The sequence below is a fragment of the Anastrepha ludens genome, chromosome 5, assembly GCF_028408465.1.
Source record: "Anastrepha ludens isolate Willacy chromosome 5, idAnaLude1.1, whole genome shotgun sequence".
NCBI lineage: Eukaryota > Metazoa > Arthropoda > Insecta > Diptera > Tephritidae > Anastrepha > Anastrepha ludens.
In genome coordinates, this window is record NC_071501.1 from 61,711,976 (window position 1) to 61,738,148 (window position 26,173).

General features: G+C 35.0%; 1 protein-coding gene across 16 annotated transcripts in view; it reads right to left on the reverse strand.

The window, feature by feature from the left end:
- LOC128862720 (mucin-19) overlaps window positions 1-26,173 on the reverse strand; it is a 94,453-nt gene that overhangs the window by 24,641 nt on the left and 43,639 nt on the right. For 6 of the 16 annotated variants that reach the window (XM_054101390.1, XM_054101394.1, XM_054101395.1 and 3 more), the window contains exons 6-12: window positions 24,520-24,607; window positions 24,305-24,458; window positions 23,228-23,561; window positions 22,913-23,002; window positions 21,253-21,453; window positions 18,848-19,952; window positions 15,535-16,215 (exon numbers count right to left, since the gene is read on the reverse strand). In XM_054101390.1, the coding sequence (XP_053957365.1) occupies window positions 15,535-16,215; window positions 18,848-19,952; window positions 21,253-21,453; window positions 22,913-23,002; window positions 23,228-23,561; window positions 24,305-24,458; window positions 24,520-24,607 (2,653 nt within the window). The remainder of the gene's footprint in view (window positions 1-15,534; window positions 16,216-18,847; window positions 19,953-21,252; window positions 21,454-22,912; window positions 23,003-23,227; window positions 23,562-24,304; window positions 24,459-24,519; window positions 24,608-26,173) is intronic. The other 10 variants (XM_054101402.1, XM_054101401.1, XM_054101406.1 and 7 more) reach the window with 10 other exon arrangements.

The following is a 26,173-nucleotide window of genomic DNA, read 5'->3' on the forward strand; positions in this document are numbered from 1 at the left end:
AATATACGCGAATTCAGTACATGCTGTACAGTGTGTTATTTTAGTACAAAATTACACTTCACAAAGCAGTTATCGTAAAACGCGGCGGAGCACGTACACAAAATAGGTAGAAGTAAAATTTTGATGAGACTTTTTTTATCTTGTTGTTGTATTTAAATTTTACTATTTGTTTACTTGTTCGTGGTACCAACGAATGAAATTAAAAAAAAAAAAAACAAAAAAAAAAAATTTGAATATAACAATATCATATCCCAAAATTCTATAATTATCTTCAATTAATATTTGGAAAAATTAGTAAATTTTCTGAATTCACCTGAAGTTGCTGTTGTTGTAGCAACATAATCATTCCCTATACATATATGGGGAATGCTGCTGAAGTGACAGTCCTTGACGGATTTAAATCCGGGTCGTTCCGATAACGTAGAACCGACTGTCGTGGGAACGCTTCACCTGAAGTATTTTCAATTGGTGTACATTGGCAACCTTGCATGGGAGAGTTTCAGGCATATCTAACACGGTACTACAGGAAAAATTACCAATCCCTGCATTATTTTGCATCCGAGCCGAAAAGAAAACCTGAAACCGGATATATATTATTTTAAGTTCACTACAGTTGTTCCATTTTGTTTGCTTGTAAACAAACAAGCGAAACAACAACAAAAAAGCTTTAGACAGTGAAACGACCAACCAAATCGCCAAAAAAAAATTTAAAAAATCAGGTATTATACTGCTACCACCTAGTATAGATGTGTTTCGGTTTTATGCAGTTTGATGATTTGCTTGAAATTCCCCAAACACTTTTCAGGAGTGCGTTTATAATAGTCTCTTTGTTTTGCTTAACAACACGCAAATAATTATACGCTTAATTTTCCCGTGTTATTTAGGTCAGACACAATACAAGAAAACTACTATTACAATTGGGGTATGCACAAAGGGTGTAAGTAAATGTCATTTTGATGTTTGTAAACAACAACCTATGAAATATTAAATTTGGTACCGGCTATTATTTTGTCTAGAATGTTCTGAGAACGAAAGTTATAGAAGTAACCAACGAGTTGTTAGTTAGAAAACAGCTAAGGGATGAGAGTAATCTGTTTTCTGTGCTACAAAACCCACAACTGGATTTCAAAGATAAACCTCGTCGCATTACAAATTAAATTTAATATCCAGGTTCATCAAAATTTAAATTATATTTACTTAAATTTTACCTTTTGGCATTGATTAATTTGTGCGTACGAATGGCGTTTTGCAACCAAACGTCATTTACGCTGTATTGAGTACATTCGTGAGGTTTTTAATACAGAACACACACTTTTAAGTGACGATCCGTGAATGGGCTACGGATCACGTAATTCGACCTCAGCTTTTGGATATGAAAGTGGTGTCTTAAGAAAAAGTCAATTTTCTTTTCGTTTTGCAAAAATACGAAATAAGTTTGGGAATAACAGAACAACATCTAAGCATTTACGGAAATAACACAAATTACACTCAAAATTTAAAACAGTACACTGTGCATCAAGCTAACATAGGAGCCACCAAGTGCACTCCCTTCTCATGTACAAGGATTTGTAAATGTATTCGCGCTCACTAAATGTTGGTGGCGGTGGCAGCAGTATTACCGGTGGTACTGTCAGCAACGGTGGCGACGACAAAAACAATGCAAACACAACAAACAACGTCAAAGAAGACTTAGCGACTTTGTGGTGCTACTTCCATACACAGAACTATCTGAGCTAAAATGAACGCTCCTCTCAATCTAAATGAGCATAAAAACACCAAGATTTTGTATATTCTATGAGAATTGAGTAAATGATTCTTTTTTATTTTGGGAGAGAAAAAGTGGCAGATTTTAACCAACAATGTATAAGCAATGGCAGGCTTAAAAATTTGGTTTAAGCAGAGTGTGAGAGCACCCGATTTGGTTTGGTAATTTCGTTGTTTCGACTAGAAGTTGTTAGTTGAGAGCACGGATGATGGTTCGGGTAACTTGGGTAGATGGCTCTTTGGTCGCTTTTCGAGCTCGATATGATGTACAAGTAGCGTTACGTTAATAAAAATTAACATAAGCACCACATATACATCTACATATTAAAATCGGTACTCTCATCGCATAGTCGATGTATAGCGAATGCAACAATAACAATAACACCACGAAGTGACAGCGACAACAAGGCAAATAAAATGTGGAAGAACCCCGCCGTAGAGAAATCCAAGCCGAATACGACACATGGTCGGATGTAAATACATGCATATGTAGGTGCGTTGTGAGGATAGGCAAAGATGTGAGGACAGTGTATACGCTTCACGCCTGGCGCTCCCACTTGACTTGGGTGATAGATAAAAGTGGCATCCACAGCAATAGTCACGCGAGTTCTTCGGTTGACTCGAATATGGAATTGAATTTAGAATAGTGAATTGATTTTAGTCGATACCCTGTAGAGAAAATTTAACTAATATACATTACTATTTTTTACAGGTACTCATTTAAATAAAAATAATTTTAAGCTAAGTCAAACTGTGGGAATTTAATTATTACTATAATTGGCACGTACACTTCTGTTAGGTGCTTGGCCGAGCTCCTCCTCCGAGCTGTGGTGTGTGTCTTGATGTTGTCCCCAAATAGAGGGACCTGCAGTTTTAGGCCGACTCCGAATGGCAAATGGTTTTTTATGAGGATCTTTTTCATGGCAGAAATACACTCGGAGGTTTGTCATTGCCTGCCGAGGGGCGACCGTTATTAGAAAAATCTTGGAGACGGAACCTACGCACTCTCCAATGGTAATCACCAACCCATTCGGCTACGGCGACCGAATGTGTGAATATAGTAGGTAAGTAAATTAATGACTAAAAAATATAAAATTATGTAAACTTCAAAGTATTTATAGAACAAAATTTTTGATCTGATATCGGCAAGGACACGATGGAATTATAAAAGGCGTGCTTATCCTTATGCATACACGAGTATGTATGTAAAGCATGTTAAAAAAACAGCAGAGGAGATTTCCAGACTATTTTCTGTAGAGATTTGAGAAATTTATAAGATTTTAGAATTACATATAATAAAAGCAGATGCTCTCTCTAAAAGGCCTAGGGCTACTCTTCGCTGTACCTACTGACCTACTTTGAGTCTTTTAAAAAACAACTACTAGAATATGCCACTGAGTGGTGTGAAGCGGAATTTGCTGGTGGTACGTATATTGAGGCGCTTGTTTTTTCTAGGCCACAGATACCTTTGCTGAAGGTATACTACAGTGCTGTCCGGAGACTCAGGCTTTACTTAGTCACAATACTAAGCTCGAATCTTTACTGTCGACTCCAATATGTACTCTATACTATGATCTGGGGTTGATGCCAAAGATAATGGAGGAGATATTCACGTTTTCTTTGGGGATTATGCCTCGGATTTCAAAACTAAGTACACGCAATACTGAAGGTTATTTGGTATACATAGGTGGAAATAAGCCATACGAATATAACTTTTTGGTTACAACGGGGCTTTCCTTTACCAATTTAGCACTCGCACATCGAAGCCACCAAAAGAAAATTGGTGAATATTTCACTGTTAATTAGGTGTCATAGAGCTATTCAATGAGCTATGAAATTGCATGCTTGAAATATTTTCAGAAATTCTGGGTAAAAAGCCGATTTCTTACAAATTTTATAGAAATTTTGAAACTTTACTTTATATCATTTTTGTTGTAGTATGAATGTACTTTTATAAAAAAAATTATTGAAATTATAAAGTAAAAAAAAAAAAAAAAATGGTGAAAACTTATCAATATATAGTGCACGCTTTCTTTTGACGTTGACTGTAGATACTGTAGGTAGGCCACTTCACTAGAACAAAGTGAGTGTGGAATTGTATGGGGCATCTAAAGGCACGATGTGACTGTATTTCTACTATTTTATGTTATTTAATAGAAGACACAAAACTATATTTTCTGATATGTGGAAAATCAACTGTGATTTTATGAAAGAGGAAAACAGAGTAGTTACGAACAAACCGATTTTCATGTTGGGCATGCAACTCGTACCCAAACACATTCATTCACCCTAATTTTTTAAGAATGAATGGAAAAGTTCGTACAATAAATAAAACATATTTATATGTAGGTTTACAAATAGAAAAGTTGAGGATCATTGGATATTTCTATATATGTACATAAATATTAGGCCGGGTCGATTTGTGGGGAGGCAAAAAAATCGCCCATTGCTCTGTGAAAATCATATTCTAGGGATCAAAATAAGAAACTTTACCGAAGGAACCATACCTCTAAAACGAATTCTGATGTCCCCCAATTTGGGTCGAACTTTTTAGTTTCTTTTCTATAACTCACTTAAGGGAGGGGTCTAGGGTTTGACTTTCAAAAAATCGATTTTTTGGAAATAGCTTTTTCTTATAGTAAATCATCTCAAAAATATTGTCCCAAAATTTCAGCTCAATCGGAGCAAAACTTTTGGAGTTATAGACGTTTTTGTCCCCACTCCTCTGCGACAGCTGCGAGCGTTTGGAGCGGAGCGTTACAAAAATGCCTTTTTTTCAAACGCGTTTTTCTCGAAACCACTTTTTCAAAGTCCGTGACTATTAGAACTTCAACAATATTTAACCGATCCTTTTCAAATTTGGTATACAACTTCTATATATAAAATACCTCCCCCCCCACTGAGAGATTTTTCACTTTTTTGTTTTACATTAAGGGCGGTTTCCACTTATACAGCGAAAAAATCAGTGAAAATCGCACTTTTTGCTTCAAAAACGCGCTGGCAACGTAAAAATGAAAAAAATCGGAGCCAGTGGGGGGGGAGGTTTTGGTGATAATTTAACCAAATAATTCTGTTTTTTTTATTTCAGGTGATTCTACAACTAGATACGATAGTCACCGCAAATCACCTTTTGGAAAAGGCGTTTTCGGAAAAGTTACCTCACCGGCTTATTTCCCGATATTTTCTTATAAAAATTTAGTACAATATTGTTGAAATGATGCTTTATAATGTACAAAAAGTTTAAATACATTTTCACTATTCATATCTCTAAAGCAAAGTCTCAAAAATTCATTAAAAAAAATGCTCAAACCCTAGACCCCTCCCTTAAATTAATTTTTTCATTTACATATGTTCTGACTAAATAAATTTCTTAAGAGAAAAAATAGATATTATTATAAATAAATAAAAATAAAGAAAAAACATAGCCATTAGCTGATTTTTTCATGTAAAGGCCAAAAATGGTGATATTTTTAAATTGGGGGACATCAGAATTTGTTTTAGAGATATGGTTCCTTCGACAAAGTTTCTTATTTTGATCCCTAGAATACGATTTTCACAGAGCAATGAGCGATTTTTAAATCGACCCGCCCTAATAAATATATACATACATATACGCAATATTAAAAGAATATATCACTTTTTTCGGGTTTGGGTGGGTTATTTGCTGTGTTTCAAATACAGTGCGCGTTAGGCTTGGAAAAACGGAGCTTTGCTGTGATTTTCTCGAAAAGATTACCTATTTTTTATGCAAATAGAGAAGAGAGTACCTATCAAAGCACCGACGCGTTTCAAAGAATTTCCCAACTTTAATAAAAGACGACCTAATATAAAAGGTCAAATATGAAGCTATGATTTCAGAGTACTGTGCTCGAGTAAGTATAGCTTCCACGATATTATTAAGTAAAGATTTAAAGAAGTTTAATCATTCACTATGGGTATGCTCGGAAATGCCGACCAGGTAATTAAAATACCCTCACAGGCATGCAAAAGGAAAAAGGTATAATATGAATTAATTTTGTTCAATGAAGAAGTTGACAACTAGAAAACGTTTATAATTTGCAATAGACTAAAAACAAAAATAGTATATAAATTTTTTTAATTATTAAGTGTCCCATTTGTGTGTTGCACATGCTCCAACTATATGAAGTATGCATGTATGTATGACACATAAAAAGCAGGTAAAACAATGCCCACATGCAGCTAGACTATCAGACAGTATACGAAGAATGGCAGACGAGTATAAACGAAAGTTAATATCCATAAAAAGGTATGCATGTATACGCCTCGCTTATATTAACAAAGAAAGTACCAAAGCATTTCAGCAGCAAAATGCTGATTACGATGGCGACGGCGACCGCTACAAAGATAGTGAAAAACGAACGAAATTAAACGTTCGAAACATGTAAATCAACATTTAACTTCACCTTCTTCGCGCACACACACATTCACTATCCGCCACACACGTCATAACATACATCAGGTACTACAAGTAAGACCACATATCACCGAATTCAAGCAAATGCGATGAGAGTAGCCGCAAGTAACACGCATTCAAGCCTAAGAACGGAAACAGAACAGAGTAACATGGAACAGTAAGAGTAGACTAAAATCAACCTATAGGATAATATGGCCGGAGCAACAGCAGCAGTAACAAACAAAAACGCAAGAAAACAAACAAACAAACTAATAAAAAATGAGCTACGAAAATGAAGAATACAAGCGAAAATACATTTTAAAATTGCCCCCGACGATATAAAGGGATAGCTTCTGCTGGCGATTTTACTGCAGAACCGAGCATTGATGATGGCTGATGGCTTGCTTCAGCTACACTTCAGCATGCTTACAAATGTCTTTGTTGTATTTTCTTTTCCTGTCTGCATTATTTTGTCGCCGCTGCCGATACAGATGCTGATGATGTGGATGAATGCAGATGCCGCCACCGCCATCGGCATTGCCAACAAATGGCATAAGAGGAACAGAGATACAAGGTACAATGTTTACGTACATGTAGTAGACTAGTGAGTGGTATACCCACCAATAATGCCTATTCGTGCACAATAAAATGTGGCCAAGTCGCAATGAGAGCGCCAGTCAAGGTATGGATGGTATTGTATGCCAAGTGTTGACCCTGAGAAAGTAAGAAGAGAACAAATACAAGCACAAAGGAGCAGTAATGGAAAGGCATATTATACATATATACGTATGTATGCCGAATAAGCTAATAAGTAATAGTAACAAGGAGTTATGTTATTATATATGGACGAAAAATTTATTATAAATCAAGCTAAAGGGGTAAACAATGGGGGCTGATCAATAATCTAGGCAACTATAATCGACTTATTTATTTATTATAAATACTAACATACACGTTAAAGAAACTGGTAACACACGGGTATCTTTTCTGCAATATTCCATTAAAGAGCTCAAATAAGGGAAGGCAGTTCATAAAACAACAGTTAGTTAATCTAGCAGGATAGTGTCGCTAAGAAACACGAGACAGACCTGGAGGGATAAAAAATAGCAAAAAACTGTTTTAACTAACGAAGGCAAAGCTCACTTTTATTCTAATGCATCTCCAGGTAATGTGTAATGACCTAAACGCAATTTCAAATTTCATTTCATTTCAAGAGAATGTCTACTGTGCAGATTAAACACAAAATATGCAATGTAAATATTTTAAACGAGCTTCTGGCATAGAAAACCATCTTACGGACGGAGGCTACCTAAAAACGTAAGCAAACCAATACCAATCATCTACCAAAATCTGTGATAATAAAGGTAAAAAAATTATGTCAGGGATCGGCTTGTTAGCCAATGATATCTATTCTTGCATAAAAATGAAGTGATCCTACTTATTCATTGATCAAAGAGCGATTTTGCATCTGAAATCAACCATTCTTCAAGTAGTTAAACAAAAAAGCCAAAATATCAATAAACCAACACGAACCGAAAAAAACGGATGTAGACAGAAATAAATAAGTTCTCTATTGAAGATCTTAATTCAAAACACGGAGTGTAGCCAACCACGAGACAACTATATTTTCTCATATGTGTAAGTTGTATTTTTTCTTTGTAGTGCAAGATTTGACGAATTCAGCCACCATATTCCAATGCAAAAAACATTTAAACAAAAAAATCTATGTACTACGTATGCACACATACATACATACATACGCACATACATATGTAGATGTGAAAAAAATATGTTCATAACCACATATTTACAGAAATAATTAAATGTTCGATTTATTACTTTCCGCTCAACGTTTGAGCATTCCAAACGAATTCGAGTGCAATCAAATGCAAACAAAATTACCACAAATGTAGTAAAGAATACAGTAGATAAAAATAAATAGTTGATATGTAAGTATCTACATATACTTGATAAATAATAAAATACGGTGAGTTAAAAAAACAGAAAATAAATAAATTAGCACAGTGATCGCACGTCAAGTTGAACAGCCACCACTATCTAGCATCATTTTCTGCTATTATGGGCATTTTACACTAGAACTTGACTGCTACCTTCATTAAAAAACAATGCTTCTCTTTTAAATTCTTTAATTTTCTGTATATGAAAGGTTTTACATCTCTCAATAATTGGGAAGGGCGCAAGTAACAATACAATTTCCAATAATTTAATTGGCAGTAAGAAAAATCATTTTAGTTTCCATAAGTACGCGTTAGCGATAGTGTACTCTATCCGAAGAAATCGGGACCATAGCCGAAGATTTGCAAATAACTAGAGAAGCAACGAGAATTGGAAAAGAACAAACACATTGCGTTTTGGTCAGCGACTTGCACTAACTTGTAAACACATACATACATACACATATACCTGCAAATGTAGATTTCGTTATGAAATAACTACAATTAGCATTTTATCATTTGAAGAAGTGGAGCAATTTGGCATTGTAGCCCACATATAAACATATTTACATGTATACTTGGGCGGTTAAATAAGTATTCGTATTTGATAATAGAAGACGTTCCTGAGGAAACTTGGTGTTAGCATCGGATGCTGCCGTCGTTTGATGTCAAAACAAATTTCAGACGGACTGAGAGGTTAGTTTGGATTTGGCAGCTATTCGATTAAGACGTGTTTCATGCTTTTCGCTAAGATGGGGAAAAATGCGAGGAAATAAAAGCCAAGTTGGATGCTGTCTATGGGGACCCTTCTCCATCTATGACCAGCTAGATATTGGTTCAACGAAACGTTGGCGAACATCCGTTTTTGATGAGGAGCGACCAGGACGCCCGGCAGACATGGTTGCTGAGGAAATCATTCAAAAAGTCCGCAAGGCCATAGGTGTGTCGACTGGGACGGTAATTAATACTATATTTTACATGATAAGTTGGCGATGAAAAAATTGACGGCACGATAGGTGCCGCCATTGCTCACAAGCAACAAAAAGCGGATGCGGCTGTTAACTTCGAAGCAGTGTTTGGAGCAATTTAAGCGAGATCCGAAGGAATTTTTGCGTCGAATTGTCACCGTTTAGGAAACTTGGATTCATCATTACACACCAGAAACGAAACAACAATCAAAACAATAGATTTCTCTCGGTGAATCTGCTCCAAAGAAGGCGAAGACTGTCCCATCGGCCGGAAAGGTCATGGCGACGAACAATCAATAGACAATACTACAGTGAGTTAATGGACCGGTTCCACAAAAAATTTGAGGAGCACGGCTGCATTTGGCGAAAAAGAAGGAACTGTTTCATCGCAACGTTCCACCAACACATTCATCCGGAATTGTCGCCGCCTAACTGCATGAATTGCTGCCGCACCTCCGAATTCTCTCGATCTGGCTCCCTGCGACTTTGTATTCATCCCTAACATGAAGAGATGGTTCGCGGGGAAAAAATTTAGCTCAAACGAGAAAGTCATCGCCGAGACAGAGACGCATATTGGACAGTTCGACAAATCCTATTTTTTATAAAGTTTAAAAAATGGCCACGGCGTTCCTTTCTACACGAGGACTATGTTGAAAAAAAAATGGTGTCTTCATTTCTAACATGGGTACTTATTAAACCCTCCTCATACATATACATAGACATGTATGCATACATCTGTACATACATGCATACATTTCATATCACTGTGAGAGCAAAAGCACGCCACGATACCAACGTTAGCACAGCAAGAAAATCCACGCAAAACCGTAAAATAATAAAAAATTAACATTATTGAAACGAGAGATTCTCAATAGTAATTGCTACTGGTGGGCCGCCTAACTAATATACTTACTTAGCCAAGCGAACAACCCACCAACCCAGCCCAACATAATGCCATAATCAGTTCTCCATGGTGGGTTTTTTACCAAAGTACAGTAGGTGTTTAGACACACTATCCAACCAATCACTACATAATCGACACCCGACAATCGCCCAAGGAACAAAGCAAAGTGGAGCAGAGCACAACACAGTACAGCACTATGTAAAGCACATCAATGTCGCTCTGCTGCGCTTTCGACTTTTGTCGCTGCTTCGCTATGAATGCTCGTACGATGTTTAAAATGGCCGGTTGCCAATGAGCTGCGATGTTTGCATTGTATTTAACTCGCCGCTGCTTATTGACTATTATACACTGTTTTATTGCCTAAATGTCTGATTGTCTAAAAGACTCGAGAAAGGTGTAGCCCACAAGCAGCGTCAGGAAAATCGTACACGTTTGTATGATTGTATATCATATGCGTGCGTATGTAGAGTACATATAAGTATTATACAGATGTATGCACGTAGGTATGTATGTACGACGAGTGTCAGTTAGATAGAAAGTGCCACTTGGCGTAGTAAGTAATAAATTTTCTAAATTGAGAGTGCTCATACATATTTTACTTACTCCTTCTTCTACCTCCCTCTTATTTAATGGATACATAAAGCCAAGCCAGTCGCACTCGTTGGTACAAATATTTTTTTGCTTTGTTTTTCAATGTTCGATTTCATATTCTATGCCGACGTGGAATCTCTTTTATAATTATTAGCAAGCACGGAATTAGGGGTTGGTTTGTGTAGAAAGCGACTCTGTTTTACAAAATGTTGTAAAGAGAGCAGCAATATAATGTGCCAATCAATGAATATCACTAAAGCTTATGTCACATATTTGAGAAAATTTAACTAAGGCGTCACTAGAACAGAACGGTGATTTTGAATATTTTCAAAAATATTTTTGTTTTTACTATAGTGCAATATTCACTAACCACTGAATTTTGTTTTTAAATAAACTTTCCAAATAAAATTTTAATATGCTAATTAGTGTATAAAATATCAATCGAAATGCAAATGTACATTTGTGTGTAAATATGTACCTTTAAAGTATTTTATTAGCACATAGAAATTCTATTTTAAGCCGATGAGCGTAACACGATTTCTTTTCGTGTCTTCGTACGAAAAAATTATTGTAATTAAAATGGCTTCAATTTGTTTAATATTGGTAACAATTAGTCCATTAATTTTTTTGCTCTTCATAGTGACTGCAAACGTTCAGAAAAAAATTAAGTGAACAAACTATGGAAAACCGGTTTTGAAGACAAAAATCACTCAATCACAAAGCCAGTTAAACCGTTGCCATGTTGTTTTTATAGTACATATAAGATAATTAAATGCTGTGGACTCGTTAAAATTATAAGAAGCCTTTTAATCCATGCGATTTTTTTTTTCATTACACCATTTTAATTTTTTTAACCAACAACAAAAATGAGTATCATCAGAATTCAGTATTTTTTTTCGACACTAAGTTGCCTAGACGCATATCCATCCAGCGCGTTGAATTAATAGCTCACTAAAATCAACATATACCGAAATTTTATGTGAGTGGCTTGAATTTGGTTACCAAACGAATTTTGTGCTAAACACAAAAAATACCATACGATCTTTTCATCAACATGAGGCGCTAAGCTAAATCCATCATAATATATTTATTACGAGATAGTTTTAAAATTTTCCCAATATATCCCATTTGGTAAATCTTTAAATATATATACGATTGCAAGTATGATTAATAATGCGTTCACATATAAGTAGATAAATAATAAAATAATCCTAGATAATAATGATAATTTTTGATACACAACCTTGTGTTTTCTATGTTATCGATAATTATTATTACGAATGTAAGGAGAAACATCAAAATAAAAATTAAATTAAATGGATGCCGGCAAAGAAAACAGGTCTGTAAACATAATTCTAATCAAATGTTTGTTAAATATTATTAATTATGGATTAATTTTGTAGAGAAAAGCGTGAGTTCATAAACGTCCTCTTGTCCTCTCATTACTTATTATAAAATGTAATATAGAATTTCCCATGCGTATTGCTGCCATAATTTTTTGCAACCTCAGTAAACGTCGCATACGGATTTCCTCCAACTGTTTATTATTAGAAGCCAATTGCGCAATTAAATTAGCTATCCTTCTCCTTGTATTTTCTTCATATCGTTAGTAATAATTAAAGAAAGCAAAAACTCCGAAATATTCCACCAAAATAATTTCTATGAAGAGAAACCTCTCAAAGCAGTATTGACAGCTGATTGTAATCTGCCATATGTGAACGGGTAGATTAATTTGGAGGATTTATAAGTGATTAATGCATGTGTAAACGCATTATAAGATAGCGAGAAGATTCTAAATCTAAATGACTTTTTCATGTAACATATGCACCTCTTTCGACTCTCTAATGAATTTCTTTTTTTAGAATACAACTTTCCCGTGGCCAGTGTCACCTAACAGTTACTGTAACTTTAAATAGGTTTGTCCTTGGTATACCATATTTAGCAGGCCTGTTGTGATCTTAGTCAATCCATCCCTTTCCTCATTTCCTTTGATCGGGGACATAGAGAAAAGATGATCGTCGGTTAAGCCATTGAGCGTAATGCCATTTTCAGAATGCAATGCTACTTTGTTTCTACTTGCGCGCTTATTTTTTATATTTTATTATTATTGAACCCATATTTAGTATGTGTACATTTGGTATCTTTTCCTGCCTAGTGTATGTAGAATGGGTAATTAGACCAAACGTCATCGACTCAATTTTTTGTCTATCCCCCTATCATCACACACGGGGATAAATATTCCATTATCTAAACTCCATCTATCCTCTGAAAATTATTATTCCGTTCAAATTCATGGTGTGCATTTTGATGATGACCTAGTCATTAAAAGGTTTGTCTGGCGACGGGACGACCGATATTATAATAAATTTTTCCATCTAACCCGGAACAGACCGAACTGTAGACATGAACTTTGTTTAATAGTTTTTGCAAACTTGGTCATACAATTTGCTTTGTCATGTAAAACACATGCCGATATTTCAGCAATGCAATGAGCCTAAGATTTGATAAACGGAAACAACTTTGAGACATACTGTAAGGTCTCGTTTTATGCAGATTATTTTTATGCGATTTTAAAGTTGTGCGGTTTGTATTTTATAAGAAAATTCCTTGGACGATCATCGCAAAGTTTAATTGTCGATTACATTGTTAGAAAAGAAAGAGCTACACAGCACGAGAATAAAGTTTGTGAAAATCTATCGCCTTTACCGCAAATATATATTGCAGATATGTCTCTTCTGATGATGAAGGTGATTTGAAATCACTTCGCAACGGTGCAAACCATTATCAAATAACGATAATGATTAAAAAATGTAAAACTATATGACTTTTCAATAAAATAAAATTAATTAAGTTGGACTAAAGATTTATTTAAAGCTTTTATATGAATTTCTTTCGGATATTCGAAGTCATTTATGAAGCATTTCTGTAAACTTTTTTATGCAGTTTTAAGTTAATTTTAACTCATTGGAACCGTATCCCTACTTTTTTAAGGCAAGTAAAGTCTTTCTTAATGCGGACTTTTATATGCGCCTTTCTGTAGAACGTATTCATCGCATAAAACGAAACCTTACAGTATTTACTAGATTTTTAGCGTGAATTAGAAAGAGCATCATTTCATCCCAACATTTCGATATTGAATAAGAAAAGCATTGATTGTTGTTTAAATAACTTCTACGATTGCATGAACAAAGGAATCACAAACGAGAAGTAACTTTAAACGAGCAAAATGTGGAGAATCTGATGATAAGTTCTTCATTAGCTAGTCGTTTTGGAAAAATTTCTAAGAATAACATATGCGCAAAAAATATATTATATATATATGCATGCCTATATATTTTAAACCATTATTCTCTGCATACATATGTACATATATACACCCATGGCCGCGCAAACCTTACCAGTAAATTTTTCCGGTTAAAAATGCTTTTCAACTGTAAATAACTACGGTTGAAAAAAAAAATAATTTAAATTTTTATTTTGATCGAAGTGCAAAATTGACAATTGACAAATGCATTTTAGGAGTTTGTGAGAACTCGTGCGTTAACCATAACGACTTAAAACATGTGCGCTAAATATAAGCAATTAACACGCCATCAAAAATGTATTGTTTTTACTTTAGAAAAAAAAATTCGCGAGATAGCGAGTAATAAATATACTCGTAAAAAGGGCCAGGATGATCGTTTGAAGCGTCAGAGTAAAGTTGAAACTAGGAGAAAGACATCACCCCGAACAGATGGTGTTAATCGTAGGGTTTGCTTAAACGCCCTTTTGAAAACTTTTTAGAAATTAGAAGGGACTTGGAGAAAAAACATAATGTAGTTATGTAGTTCTAGAAAATATTTGCAGATTTCAGAATATCGGATATGGCGCGGCCAGGAAATTATCCCGACTTGAACCTGATTGAGCATCTATGGCAGATGATGAAAAAGAAAATGATTCACCACAGCCCAAACTCTAAGGCAGAACTGAAAAAAATGTTTAACAAGGCATGGGAACAGGAAATTCCAAACGAAATTCTTAAAAACCTCGTTGCTTCAATGCCTGCCCGGGTCCTAGCAGCTATTGATGCCAAATACGGTTTAACTACATATAAGAGTATTTACTAAAATATTTGTAGATGTATTAATTTTTAGAAAGATTTGGTAATTAAAACTGCGATAATTGTGGAAAAAGTGCAAAAAGTGAGGTGGTGCGGTTTGTGCGGCCGCGACTGTATATCTGATAGGTTTTGGCTAGGCCCATAGAAGCCTCATTTTGTTAGTGACTTATTCTTAAATGAAAAGGCGGTAAGTGTAGCATGAAAACAAATACAATAAATTTAAATAACATGCAACAGTATGACTAACTTAAGCAATTAGGAAATCAAAATCTACATTTAACTTGGCCGAAATGTTTTTATTTTTGCGCCAATCAAGAAGGAATGTTTGTGTCATCCTTTTAATAAAATGGTTTAGTGATTAGCAAAGAAGCAATGAAGTAAATGCACTGAAAACTTAAAAAAAAATTGTTAAGTTATACAACTTCGACATGAGATGATAAGACAAACAAAATTTCTGAAACTTTCAGTGAAAATGCCGAGTTACCCTCGTATATACCATCATATAAAAGTAGATAAAAATCTTTAAATTGATTGGCGCACAGACACTAAAAAATTAAAAAATACTTTGCTTATATCCATATATGTATGTAAATATTTTAAATTATAAAATGAATATTTGTATCCTAAGCGATAAGTTAGTATAAATAATTTCATATGTATGTATATATATGTGCCCTTGGTACCACGAAATTGAGAGCTGTTTTATTAATTGTTGTATTTAGCGATTGCGGGATGAGTAAAATAGTGAAATATGATGGAGCTTGAATTATTTTTAGGGCTTTGTTGTTTGCATGTCTTAATATTTAAGAAAAATATTGAGAAAAATTGGCGATCATTACATTGTTCATACTAACCAAATACATGGCCAGCTTATTCAGATCCAAATTAGCCAACTGACTGACATCGGTTGTATTTAAGAAGCTCAACATTAATCCAATATCAGCGGCAGTGGGCATCTGTGCTGCAACCGTTGCTGCTGCTGCCTGCTGCTGCTGTTGTTGTTGCTGTTGCTGCTGATGAGCAATAGTTTGATGTTGGTGCTGTTGCATTTGATGTTGCTGCTGTTGTTGACTTCCAAGTTGTTTTTGCGGCTGTGACGTATGCTGTGGGTGTTGAAGCGGTTGAGAATGATGCTGACCACCACCACTTGACATGGCTTGACCAACAATATTCGGTACGTTAACAACATTAGAGCAGGTATTTGCAGCTGCTGCAGCCGCGGCAGCGGCTGATGTGCTGGCACCTGTTGATAACTGTTGCGGAGTTTGTCTTCCACCACCAACACCACCGCCGCTGCCGCCAGGGATATTATTATTCTGTTGGATCAGTGATTGCAGGCTACGATTGCCCGGCTCGACTGCATTCGGCTGCTGTAGTTGAGAGGTTCCTCCCGCGCTGACACCACCGCCGCCGCCGCCAGCAGCAGTGGCAGCAGCATTTTGCATCTGCATTTGCATGGATTGTAGGGTCGGCGTAGTGGGCACCGATAATGGCGGTGTTGACGATACCAATGCTTGCAGCTAAACATTTTCACATACGATAAAAAAAGGAAGAAAGGAGTTGGCAATTTGGACAATGAAATTTAAACGTTTTTTAATTTCATTTTATTGAAGGACATTTTGTGATGCGATTAATGTGGTTGATGATTTGATATTTTCGATTCTAGCGCACACTTTTATAAACGCCATTATTTCAACTGCAATCCCTAATAAATATTTCATTTTCACTTCTAAAGATTAATGTTTTCAGTATACCTCGATGAAGCTCTCATTTCACTAATCTTAAAAATTAGCCTTTACATTTGATTTTTTTAGCAGCACTTTTTAAATAATTAAAAATTTACTATGTTCACTAAAATACATAGCGGAGAGTATAATATGTAAATAAAAACAAAGTAAATACTGTAGTAATAATAAATTTGCTACGGTCTTTTTGACCTCGCGCAATATAAGTTGTGTTCATTGAATTAGCAGAGCATTCATTTGTTTGTTGCTATAAACAATTAGATTATTGTGTGTGTGTTGTTTTTTTTTTGCATTCTAAACCCTAATATTATTTACCAAAATGTACACTTTTATTGAAAGTAAAAAAAAAATATTAATTTTATACAATTATTTGAAATATGAAGCTTAAAATTAGTGATTTTTCTAGCGTTTCTGATGGTCACTAAAAACTCATTGATAAGCATTTCGCAATTGTTCTGTATAAAAGTTACTTGAGGTCTACCAATACCAGGCGATATAGAATAAATTAGTCCAGTTAAAATAATTGGCATTATTAATAATTGAGGCATCCCCACAGCGGTGGAAGTAAGGAAAGCATTGATGAAACTCGTTTACTGCCAAGACCTCTAATTAGAGCAAATCAAATTCTGAGGATCTTTCGAAAATTCTACTGGAAACAGCATTTCGGTCAACGATGAACGCTAGTAACTTTTCCCGTCATGCCTTAACGATTTCAAGTTTCTGAATTCAAATTTAAGTGCTGAATTCCGTAGTCCTTTAAACTGTGTTATATATGGGTATGCTAGCGCTCCAACAATTGCTGTTTTACTTTTTATGAGCGTTCTAAGCGAATATACTGGCAACATTGGCAACATCACGTATTCGATCAACAAAATGTTGACAAGTGTTTTTAACCACTAGCAAGCAAATACAAACAAAAAAATAACGGGGTGATTGAGACGGAGGACCGAAATATATTTAGTTTACTTATATTTACTGATTTTATAGTAAAATGAAGGGAGACTAGAACAAAGATGCTGGTCGTTTCCACGACAGTCAGTTCTACGTTACCGGAACGACCCGGATTTATATCCAGCCAAGGGCTGGCACTTCAGCAGCATTCCCCATATATGTATGGGGAATTTTTATGCTGCTACAACATCAAAGATGCTGGTCAATTCTTTGGAAACAATTTTCTAATAAAAGGTTTAGCCTATATTTGATCAGTTATAAAATAAGTCAAAATATCCATATTTCCTTCTAATTCTTCTATGCAAATTAACTTCTGCAATATTTCAGCAGATTATCAGCTGAGCGTCGATCACACAGTACCAAAAAAGTAACAGTGTGGCAATATTGCGGGGGCACTTAATAAAAGTGGCAGTATGGCAGTATTTCAGCACTTATAAATTCAGAGGCTCATGTCGTCCGAATGGATACACACGCTTCGACTCTGAAAGTATTCGAAGCGGTGCCAGCTGTTGGTAGCAGAGGAAGAGGAAGGCCTCCTCTGTTTTGGAAAGATCAATTGGAGAAGGACTTGGTTTCACTTGGTGTATCCAACTGGCGCCGGTTAGCACGAGAAAGAAAGAAACGCTCAGCTAGAGTGGCATAAGCGGTTGTCGGGCCAATCAAGAAGAAGAACCGTGTTCCAAATCCTAGGCTGAGTCTTTTCTGATGTTCGGTATTTATTTTGCATATATAGGTGAACAAAAATAACGGAGTTCTCTACAAATTTTTTCCTGGTGAACCAAACGCGCAAACAAAATTTGTGTGATGCCGATTTTAAAGACTTTGTATGCAACTATGACCGAATTTATGACACCTTGAACGCTACAGTTTTGTCAAAGGTTTCAGAATTTCACACAATTTGGACGTTAGGGCAAAAAAAGAACTTGTAGTTGGACCACCTTGAATTTCTTGTCCCGCAATCTAATAAATCTAGAGATCTATCCTCGGAAGCATTTATATTCAAGAGTTTTATTTAATTCTGATGGCCGCTATGTAAAAAATATCACAAAAACTAACACAATCGAATATTATTTCAAATTAAGTTTCATGCAGCTCTACTAGTTTAAGGAACACAACTGTCAGACTATGATTGCGTGATTGCTATTAAATAAATAACTAAAAACATTTACAGCCAAATCCAAAAGAGTACTACCCAATTTAGACAAAAATTGACACAATAGTTCAGCTACAATTGAAAAAGGATAGATGTACCCAAAAGTGGTAAATATATAAGATTATATTTTTATGTGTGCAACTCGTTAGAATCTGTACTTTACCTCGTTTAGATAAACATTTCATCGAATTTTAGTACTCTTTTCATTATAACATTTGATATGACATCGACCCGTTAAGACCGAACGAGTATACGGTTATATGGAAATGAGGCATATAATTTTACGGAAAGTGCTTCACTTACCTTGGCTTTCTGTTGCTGTTTCAACTCTTCTTTCTTATAATTGCGTTGGTACGCCGTTATGACACGCCTCAAACGCGTATTCAAATCTTGCATAGATGGCCACATTGTGGCATCATCAACTGCCATAGTCGTCGGCGGATAACTACTTGCAACACTTTCTTCTTCATCTAAGCCTACGGTGGTCGAATTAAGAGTGTCATTTTGCGTGTGTTCATAAGTATTAGAAGTAGGAGTGGGTGTTGTAATAGAAGCGGTAGCTGCAGTACGATTATTGCTTGCAGCATGTTCGGTGGCGGTAGTACTTGTGTTGGTGGCTGTTGCGCTATCGACAGCACCGACCAGCATGGACAGCTCGCTTTCAGTTTCAGTTTTATTTTCTGACTTCATTTCACAATCAGCTTCACTCTGAGCAATGGTGGCTTGAGTAGAGCCATCACCACTTTGTGTAGGCGACGTCGATGCTGAGGGCGCCGTTGTATCAGCTGAAGTTGATTCTCCACCAGCAATGGCAACAGTAGTTGTCGTAGTAGCATCAGTATCAATCTCCAATTTAGCCTCAGCTATTGTTTCGTTTGTTTCCATCCCAACTGGTGCAGTTGTTGTTGATGCCTCAGTTGGGGTGGATGACGAAACACCATCTATTACCATTGCTGTCGATTCATTTTCAACATCCTCAACGGAGGCATCTGCATCTGCATCATTTGTTTCGTTTGATTTATGTTCGATTGCAACTGATTTTTCTGATTTATCTTGGTTTCCAGAGTTTTTAATATTATCAAAGTTTTCGACATTTGCCTGGTTTTCTTCAGACTCTTTTATTTGTTCCGTTTCTTTTTCAACTGTCTGATCCTTATTAGCTGTGCCGGCGGTACCATCGACAGGAGCCACAGGGTTCGCAGCGATGACACCAACACTACCAACGTCAGCGGCTTCACTTTTCGCCTGTTTTTTGCTCTTACCCGATGAACTAGGTCGCTCTGGATCGAGTGAGTCTTTGTTGTCGCCTGCTGTTAGTTTGGTGGAATCCGAGTCTTTGGTTGTTGTGCCATCATCGTCAATTTCTTCTGTATCTTCATGTTTCGAGTTTGCATCGTCTTCGTTTCTGCTTCGAACGAAATAAGAAGTAAATCGTCTTAGATTTGATAAAAAATTTAAGTTTCTTAATAAAGATATAATATATTTAAAAATATATGTGTAATTGGACACAGTAAGTCATGCATAACAATTCGAACCACATCAAGAGTTTGCTAACAGAGATGACATCGAAGATGGATTTCAAAAATTTATTTGAATAAAACTGAGGTGTTTAATAGATACAACTGTCATGATAGCAAGTTAACATTTCTGAATGTGGATCTATGCAAGTATTTGAAACGTTTAAGTGGAATGCGATTAATGAATTTTAATAATACATAAATAATAATGATGTGATATGTGATATGATAAAAGTAAAATTTAGAGTCCAATTAACATCACTCTACTAGAACTAAAAGGAGCATCGAATCAAGGAATGGTATGCTGATCCACAACTTCGAATCGTGTTTACGAAATAAAATTTATAAAGCATTTAGGGCAAAATGGATACGAGTACCTTGCCCTAGTTCAACTTCAAACAATCCGCGAGGGAGTGAGCTCTAAACTGTTACATGTAAATTACAAACTGATGTTTTACATATATTTATACATTTTATATACACATCACAAACTTTCGTTCCATCGTTTTCGGTTGTTCCAGTAGCGCTCAACCCAGTCATTAGACCGTTTTTAGCATTCAATTTGATAGGACTCCAAACTATGTAGCACACGAAAATTAATTTGAATTGAACTGTATTCAGTGTTTACTCGTATTCAAAAGTGGGTCATGCCTAACAAAATGAATAATGACATAGCCAAAGTTTGATATACTGAAATTACAGACATAACCGAAATACATTTGTGCGGAACAGTTGCAATATCCAAATAATTTCGGGTGTTGGTTCGAAGTACTTATTTTGGACGTGCAGCATCAAAACTTACATATGTAGGCCCGATCACATGGCTTATGAAACAGAGTCTCATAAAAATCAAATGCTGCTAGAGAATGGATAGCCTAGAGCTACACAACCGAGACTAAATCTGTCAAAACTATATACGCATACTTTTTTGGATTTTCCTGTAATATTTCATTGCTAATATTATATTAATTGTTGCATATAAGAAGTAACTTTCATATATCTCGGACCTTTGTGGTGTTCCATACGAATAAATATATTTTCGCTTAATATTTATAGCTTTTTTCTAATGTAAACCTAATCTGACTATTAAATTGAATCTCTCTATAAATTGTGATTAGTATTTAATGCACAAGTTCATATAAATATATTCGTACAATTTTATGGTTAGTATATATCGTATTAGACACTTACGTCGGCAAATTCGTCACTGCCGTATCATCACCGGCACCAACATGACCCACAAAACATAAGTTCGGGTCGGCACGTATCTGACGGTACATTTCACATCCATGCTTGTATGTTCCGACCAAAAGACTCTTATCACAACATACGGGATTCCACCATGATGCTGGCACTTGATCTGGCGTTGCAGGCGGGCGAATGGGGAGCTCGCTACATAATAACATAAATTTTTTGTGATTATACATAATGCGAATGTGTTGTATAAAAAATAGTAAAAACACAAAAACAAACAAAAAAAAAAAAAGAAATTTTGCAACAAAACTGAAAAAAGCCAAAATAAAATTTTACAAAAACAAAAATAAACCAAGTTTTTTTTAATAATTGAAGAGTTCAAAGCCAATTACTACGTAAAGTTTGAAAATGTGACTAAATAAATCAAAAGCACTAACAATCCAATTATTTCACCAGAATTTTAGTATAATAAATTTTATCGAATTTAAATTTTAATAGAAATAAATACATTTTCAACTTTTGTATCAAAGATTAAGAATTTTAAACTTATTTAATATTTCAATAATCAAGAAACACTATCCGTAGCTTCGAATTCCCTGTTCGCCTGGCACATTTTCTCTTTGTCACATATCTTACGCTTTTTCATATTACCTTTTTATGTTAGTTTCTGTTTGAGAGAAGGCGCGATAGCTACACGATGAATTTGTATATATACGTTGAATAAAGAAATTTATTGTTTCAGTTATTGATGGACTAATTAAGCGATCGACTGATAACGTAGGTTTGTATGTATTAGGCATGAAAGCGATTGAATCAATTAGCACTTTAATTTTAATTTAGTAGCAATTCAAATAGTAGTAGTAGTAAAATTATATTTATTTTACAAGGTAAAGCAACATCTTAAATGCATAAAAATAAAAGCTAATATGAATACTAAACGAATGGAAAACACAGAACAGACAATTAATGAAGTATCACTGAACGAGAACATCGAAAGTAATGCAAATTTCTTTAGGCATCTGAGTACATAGCGTGAGGCATTGAAGAAAAAAATCATAATACATATGTAGTATATGAATGTACTGATTAGCTTAAGATTTGCTATTTTTTGTTTAGAAAATCCATCACTAGTGCAGATTATATATAATTTTTAACACCTTTTAATTTAAATTGGTAATAAGTTTTAACTTTTGATGAATCACTGAATTGTGGTGTAGCATATTAGTATTTTTAACAATATTCTTTTGTGATTTTGACAATAAATTAATTTTTTTTATTATTTTCGAAAACGCACATTTAATAATTATACATTTCAAAATAAAGCTCTGTAGTATGAATAAAAGCAATACATTTTTAGTTGGCATTAAGCTCTTAAAACCTTATTGAAATCAATCAAGAAATAGTCAAAACAAAAGAAACCGCTTTAAAAAATAAGCAAATGAAGTTGCCATTGTAAAAAATGCATAATTTTGCTCGGAACATTCTGGCAGAGAAAACAATGCGTATACAATTAAAACAAAATGAAACGAATAAAATACATTTAAAAAAATTCATAGTTTGAGAAATGAAGTTAACAAATGATATGAAAGGAGAGCAGTAGATAGTTATGCAATACAAAACGTTTTGGAAGACAATTTTTTGGAGAATTTTCGGTTACCTGACGGGTGTGTTATCTTTGATTTGTTGCACTAAGTCGCCAATCACCTCATGTTGAATGTAATAGAGCATACGTACGCGCAGAAGGACTCTGAAAACATATTCAATGCAATGCAATAAAGTAAAAAACAAAAAATCAAATGAAATGAAAATCAATCAACGAAATTATGTGAACCGAAAAATCGTTAAATGCACACAAGTTCACAGTAAAGATGTTTACAAAAGTAGAGAAAAAAGAAAGATTGAGATAGAATGACATTAGTGTAAAATTCCATAGTAATTTGGGCAAACAAGCTTTCGATTCCACACGACTCACTTATTCGCGTGTCTGCTCAAATGCTTTTTATAAGCACATTCCAAAAATGCATCCGCATCGAATTTCTCCTGCTTGCTCCAGTGATTTGGATCGGTGAGCGCATTTTGACTGGCGCTGGCATTTGGATTTGAAGTTGATATCGGTGTTGATATATTCATCGGTGGAGTGTTGGCATTAGTTGGTGATGCTGTGGCTGATGTGGCGGCGCTTGTACTGGCTCCAGCATCCTTCTCACCCTCGGTTTTTGCAGTTTGAGTAGCTGTTATAGCAGCGGCAGCCGCTGCAGCTGCAGCCGCATTCGCAATTTCTTTCTGTGCTTTTCCGCCATTCCGACCTGTAACGATTAGCAATTGAACATCAATTAGTTCTAACAATGCCCGGACGCCCAAGTAAACAGTTGCTACTTTTTATGCTGAAACCTACACGGATTATTCACTTCTAATATACAATATTTACATTATTTATACAACTACAAATATATACATAATTTTCATTTCTGTGGATGTTTGACAAAACTACATAATTGAGTTAAAAAATGCTTGCCATTAGATATATATTCTTGTCTTAATTTAGTTTGTTTTAAGATGTATTCTACAGATACACATTAAAACACAAATTTCATGCTCGACAAGTGGAGTTTTAAGTAGTTTTTTCAAAAATCTACAGATTTAAGCGATTTCATGTAAAGTATGTGGTTATTTTGTAAAAAAAGTATTCTACAAATACTTAATAGGAAATAAAGAAACAATACACGCACATCGTTCATTAAAATCCAATAGAGTATAAGTGACTGGAATTTTATAATTTAATACAGATACAACTAAGGAAAATAGCGATTTCTGCAATTTGCAACCATTAGCAGCTCACACACACGCACACAATTTTCTTTTCGTTGCACACGGCGAAAACGTTTCATTGCTCAGCCTATATTCGTTGAAATGTTCGTGAAGTCCATCTCAGTATTCGAGCATTAATAGAAATGTTTGTTTTTGTTAATTTTTTATTGGTTTGAGCGTGCGTGCGCGCATTAACTACGTCCGTGCAGTTAGAGTGCGTGTTTGTGTCTTTTCACCATACCTTTTGCATTCCTACCTCGTGGCACCAAATTATGTAGGCCACTATGATCCCTGCTGATCTTCTGCACCTCACCGTCCTCAGTCGGAGTAATCAGATCCCAAATGAAATTTTTTATTTTCTCATCACCTTTATAAACTTGCAGGCAATAGAGCAGCTGCAAAAATAAACCAATGTACAGCTGTTGTTGGAGAAAATATATTAATGAATATAATTACAATTATTCTGGAGCAGTCTTCCACGTCCATTTCACGCCAACCACGTTTAAATTGTCCTAATTCAAGAATTTCAGGCCAACGACCCCAGCTTAAATTAGAAAAAAAAAAAAAAAAAACAATGAAATATATTTCAACTTGCAATAGTGATTATTTTGATTAGTTGTGGTGTCACAAAGAACAATCAGTGTTTGAGAAGATTTTTACTCAGCGAAAACCTAAAGTTTTCTCAATATTAGCATGGTTGGTCATCATTTTGAAAAACAATAAAGTGAACTTAGACATAATTATTTCTTAAGTGTCGAAAAAAGTAATGAAATACAATAAATATTATTTGCTGAAATATGAAAGTAAAGATAATAAGTATATTAAGGAATAGATTTCATTTATTAAAATTAAATTCAATATTTTGTACACTACTCTATAAAAATTCCCTAAATGTTGCTGCAATTGTACGGGCACTCTTGCATTGAATGTTTTTCCGAATTTCTGATTACCTGTTTTTGTAAAAAAAAATTGTGTAACTGCGATCGTTTTGATATACACATAGCCCATAAAGTCAGCGTATCTTTGCAAATATATTTTAATTGAATAAAAGCACATATTTTATTTATTTATTCTTTCATTACATTCTAAGTTACAAAAGCAAAAAAACTTCATTGTTTACATAACGGTAAGTAATTGCAGCAATATGTAAGTGTAGCAGCCAGAAAGTTTGCGTACAGTTTTTTTTTAATAATACCATCACTTTAGTAGGATTTTTCTTTTTGTTTTTGCGCATTTCTCTATCATCATTTGTTATTATGATTGATCGGTTAGCGAACTCAGTTGCACGCTTTATTTAAAAGTTGTAATAATTTGAAAACATGGAAACCAAAAAAAAAAGAAGAAATTAGTCTTTCAGAAAGAAAAATATGTATGAAATTGTGTAAAGGATCTATGTGGCTTCCGGAATATTGGCAAAGCTATTGGAAGAACCGTTTGCTACGTTTAGCGCATAGTAAACAATTACAAACAAATAGGGATTTCGCTTAAGCCCAGGTCTGGGCATCCAAGAACACTATCGGTCCGAGAAGAGCGCAGCATAATCAATATGACAAAAGTTAACCCTCGAATTACATCATAAAAAGTTGTTGAAAACGTAAACCAAACATTTAAAAAAGTTTGTGCGGAAACTGTTAGAAAAATTTTACATAAATTTGGATATAATGGCAAAGTCGCTCGAATAAAACCGTTCATTTCAGTTGTGAACAGAAGAAAACGCATTGATTTTTTCTAATATATACTCGTTAATAAAAAGCCAGAGTTTTGGAAGCAAAAAATTTTTTCAGACGTAAGTAAATGTTGGTCTTGAGAAACAAAATCTTGTTGGTACAGTCAAACACGGCGGTGGTGCAGTTATGGCGTGGCGATGCATGGAAGCAAGTGGTGTTGGCCAGTTAGAATTTATTGAATCGACACTGCATAAATAGGGGTATTTGAACATTTTATAAAGGAATTTGACACAGAGTGCTGAAAATCGTGGCTTATCAATAACATTTTGGTTCGAACAAGATAATCTCCCAAAAACACACAGCTGAGATCGTTTAGCTTTAGCCCTTGTAAAGCACTCCAAAACAGTTCAACAGACCCCATTACTCGCTTGATCTGAATCCCA